General features: G+C 54.7%; 1 protein-coding gene across 1 annotated transcript; it reads right to left on the bottom strand.

The window, feature by feature from the left end:
* Window positions 1–901: 901 nt before the first annotated feature.
* Window positions 902–1,372, bottom strand: LOC136455092 (uncharacterized mitochondrial protein AtMg00810-like). The gene has a single exon (XM_066455255.1). It carries the CDS (start codon window positions 1,370–1,372, stop codon window positions 902–904), a length of 471 nt encoding a protein of 156 aa, XP_066311352.1.
* Between the last annotated feature and the right edge of the window lie 2,599 nt (window positions 1,373–3,971).

The raw sequence follows: 3,971 nt of genomic DNA, 5'->3' as shown, positions 1-3,971 counted from the left end.
AGCTCCACTCATGTGTGGAGTTACTTTTGCACATTCCAATAGCTAAGAAACACGTTTGTGAGTGCCAAGAAGAGCAAGGTCCTAGTGAGGTGATTGAGATTTGAGAATCCAAGAGAGTAGCCTCATTAGTGAATCAAGAGTAGCAAAGTGTGCATCCATCTTCTCATTAGGCTTCGCATGGTCAAGTGAGAGTTCGTGCTTGTTACTCTTGGTGATAGCCATCACCTTGATGGCTTGGTGGTGATTGGGAGCTTGGTGATCACCCGACGGAGCTTGTGGGTGACCTAACTCAAGTTGTGAGCGGTTTTGGGTGATTCACCGCGATAGAGTGTCGAAGAATTAATTTATAGAGAGCACTTGATCCTTGCACGGATCAAGGAGGAGCTACACCCTTACGCGGGTGCTCCAACGAGGACTAGTGGGGAGTGGCGACTCTCCGATACCTCGGCAAAACATTGTCGCGTTCCTCTCTCTCTATTTACTTTGAGCATTTACTTTGAGCAATTCAATACTTGTCTTTACATTCATAGAATTGCTATGCTAGAGTAAGTTTGGAACATAGGTTGCAAGTCCGTTGTGTGTTAGATTAATAGAAACACTTTTCTAAGCATAAGGGGTTAATTGAGCTAACCGTAGGATTTAATTATTGCAAGAAAATTTAGAATTAGCCCAATTCACCCCCCTCTTGGGCATCTTGATCCTTTCATCCACCATCAGTGCTGGTGGGTGAGCTTCTACGCCGGTCAGCTCGCCTAGTAGCCGGCATAGCCATACAACTTGGTAGCCGCTGTGGCCGCCACTACGTACTCTGTCTCACACGTAGATAGCGCCACCACCTTCTGTTTCAGCGACAGCCATGAAATTGGGGCCGACCCGAGGTAGACGAGCACGCCAGAGGTGCTCATCGTCTGTCGATGTCCCCCGCCATGTCTGCATCGCTGAACACAGTGAGTTGTAGCCTACTCTCACCGGTCTTTGGGAAGATGATCCCATGATCCACCATCCCCTTGATGTAGCATAGTAGCCGCTTCACTGCAACCCAGTGATCCTCTCTAGGATCCTCTATGAAGCGACTGATGTAGCCCACGGCGAACGCAATGTCTGGCCTTGTGTGGACTAGGTAGCGCAGACCACCGACGATGCTCCGGTAGAGTGTTGCATCCACCTTCACCACGGTGCTGGCTTTCGTCAGCTTCACTCGCTCTTCCATTGGAGTCACGCATGGCTTGCACTCAGCCATGTCGCTCCTCTCCAATAGCTTGGAGGCATACACACTCTGACCGAGCGTGAGTTCCTCTTTCTCCTGTCTCACCTCGATGCCGAGGTAGTAGGAGAGTGCGCCGAGATTGCTCATTCGGAAACAAGCCGCCATCTCGCGCTTGAAGCTGTTGATATCCTCCGTGCGTGAGCCAGCGATGATAAAGTCATCCACATACACTCCGATGGCGATCTCCTCCTTCCCCCATCACCGCGTGTAGAGCACGTGCTCGGTTGCGCATCATTGAAACCTAAGCTCGTCCAGCGTGGCGTCAAGCTTGGCGTTCCATGCTCGTGGGGCCTGCTGCATCCCGTAGAGCTCCTTGCGTAGTCGGAGCACCCTCTGCTCCTCTCCCTTGACGGTGAAACCTAGAGGTTGCCTGATGAAGACCATCTCTGCCAGCTCATCATTGAGGAAGGCTGTTTTAACATCCAAGTGATGGACACGCCAGTCTTTTGCTGCTGCCAAGACTAGTAGCAAATGGACCGACTCTATGCATGCTACTGGTGCAAAGACCTCTTCAAAGTCTATGCCCTCACGCTGAACAAAGCCTCGGGCTATGAGGTACGCCTTGTGCTTGACAATGGCGCTAAGCTCGTCTCGTTCAACCTTGTACACCCACTTCAGGCTGATCGGACGACATCCTGGAGGTGGATCGACGAGCTACCAAGTATCGTTTTCCTCGATCGCCTTCATATCCTCCAGCAACGCCCATCACCAGTTTCCGTCCCACTCAGCCAGCGCGAATGTGGGTGGTTCCTCTGCACTAACTAGCAGCAGCTCTGCATCATTAAGCAGCCGACCAGCCAGTCCTGAGGGTCCTATGCCACCAACGATGTCGTCCAGCCTATGGAACCACACCTCCTCACCTTCGTGGAAGGGATCCACGAACTCAGTGATGTCACTTGGAGGTGAGGCGAACTCGATCGGCGTCGATGTAGTTCCTTGTTCCGCTGGAGTGCTTGGCACAGCACCTTAAGTGCTCGGCACCCTGGTTGCAGTGCTCGGCGCTACTTCTGGACAGCTCGTCATAACTCCTACAGTGTTCGACCCCACTGTAGGAGTGCCTAGCCTCAGTCTTGGAGTGGTCGGCACCACTGCAAGACGTCTTAGCTCTGCCATGGGAGTGCTCGGCACCTGTCCTGGAGTGGTCGCCACCACTGTAGAATCTCTCGGCACTACTCTGGGTGTGCTCGGCATCCCTCCCGAAGTGCTCGACACTGCCCCAGGAGTGCTCGGCTCTACCGCTGGAGTGCTCGGCGCTCCTCCTGGAGTGCTTGGCACCTCTTCCCCAGCGTCTCCACTGCCGTGGATGACCAAGTGCTCGACAATGAAGGTGCTGGTGAAGCTGCCAGCTTCCCCCGTGCTCGGGCTGGTCCAGTCCCAAGCTGCCTCCTCATCGAACACGACATCGCACGAGACAAGCACCTTGTCTCCACGTGGGTCATAGAGCTGGTACGCCTTGGTACCCTCCGCGTAGCCCAGGAACACCATTGGTGTGCTCCTGTCCTCCAGCTTGGTGAGGTTTGGCTTCGTCTTCCTGACATGGCCGATGCAGCCGAATGTCCGGAGGAAGGACACGCTCGCCTTGTGCCCATACCAAGCTTCGAATGGTGTTTTGCCCGTCAGGGCCTTGGTCGGAGCACGGTTGAGGATGAACACCATCGTGGTCACCGCCTCCCCCTAGAACCTTGCTCGCATGCCTTTGGCCTTCATCATGGATCGGGCCATGCCGACCACCGTCTGGTTCCGTTGCTCCACCACGCCATTCTGTTGTGGCGAGTACGACGCAGTGTGGTGTTGCCCCATACCTTGATCCGTGCAGTATGCAGCGAACTTCACCGAAGTGAATTCACCGCCATGATCAGTCCTCAGCACGCGGAGCTTCTTGCTACTCTCGGCCTCCACGCGTATCTTGAACTTCTTGATCGTCGCTGCCGCTTTGTCCTTGCTTGTCTAGAGTTGCAGCCACATGTAGCGACTGCAATCATCCACAAGCAGAAGGAAGTACCGCCAACCACCATTTGTAGCAGGCGTGATCGGCCCGCAGAGGTCGCCGTGGATGAGCTCGAGAGCGTCCTTTACGCGATACTTGGCCGCCTTTGGGAAAGGTAGCCTCCTCTACTTCTCGATCAGGCAGCTGTCACACGCTTGCCTCTATGCTTGATATGGGGTAGCCCTCAGACCATCTTCTCCTGCCGACCAAGCGTGTTGAAGCTGAGATGTCCAAACCGGGCATGCCACATCCACGGTTCCTTGGAGTGCCTTGCCGTTAGGCACACCGGCTGCTCTACCTTCAGGTCGAGTAGGTACAAATGGTTCAGGGACCTCTTCACCTTGGCGAGAAGTCGCTGCTCCCGGTCCCTGATCCTAAGGACTCCATCCTTGATCAGTACCTCGCTACCGCGCTCATCCAGCTGACCAATGTTGATGATGCTGGAACGCAGCTGCGGGATGTAATATGCATCCGTTAGTGCACGGTGCTCCCCGTTCGGGCACCTGAAGATGATGGTGCTGCGCCCTTGGATAGCCACCCTTGAGCCGTCGCCAAACTTCACCATACCGGTAACATCATCGTCGAGCTCAGAGAAGGATGCCTTGGAGCCCGTCATGTGGTTGCCGGCACCAGAGTCTAGATACCACCGTTGCTCCTGGTCCGCGCCCACACGTCCGAGGTAAACTTGGGCGCGTGGTTCGTCGAGGTTGATAGCCT

The sequence above is a fragment of the Miscanthus floridulus genome, chromosome 1 (genome assembly GCF_019320115.1).
Source record: "Miscanthus floridulus cultivar M001 chromosome 1, ASM1932011v1, whole genome shotgun sequence".
In the NCBI taxonomy this organism is placed as follows: domain Eukaryota; kingdom Viridiplantae; phylum Streptophyta; class Magnoliopsida; order Poales; family Poaceae; genus Miscanthus; species Miscanthus floridulus.
Note: the sequence above shows the minus strand (reverse complement) of the source record. Positions and strands in the feature narration are given on the sequence as shown.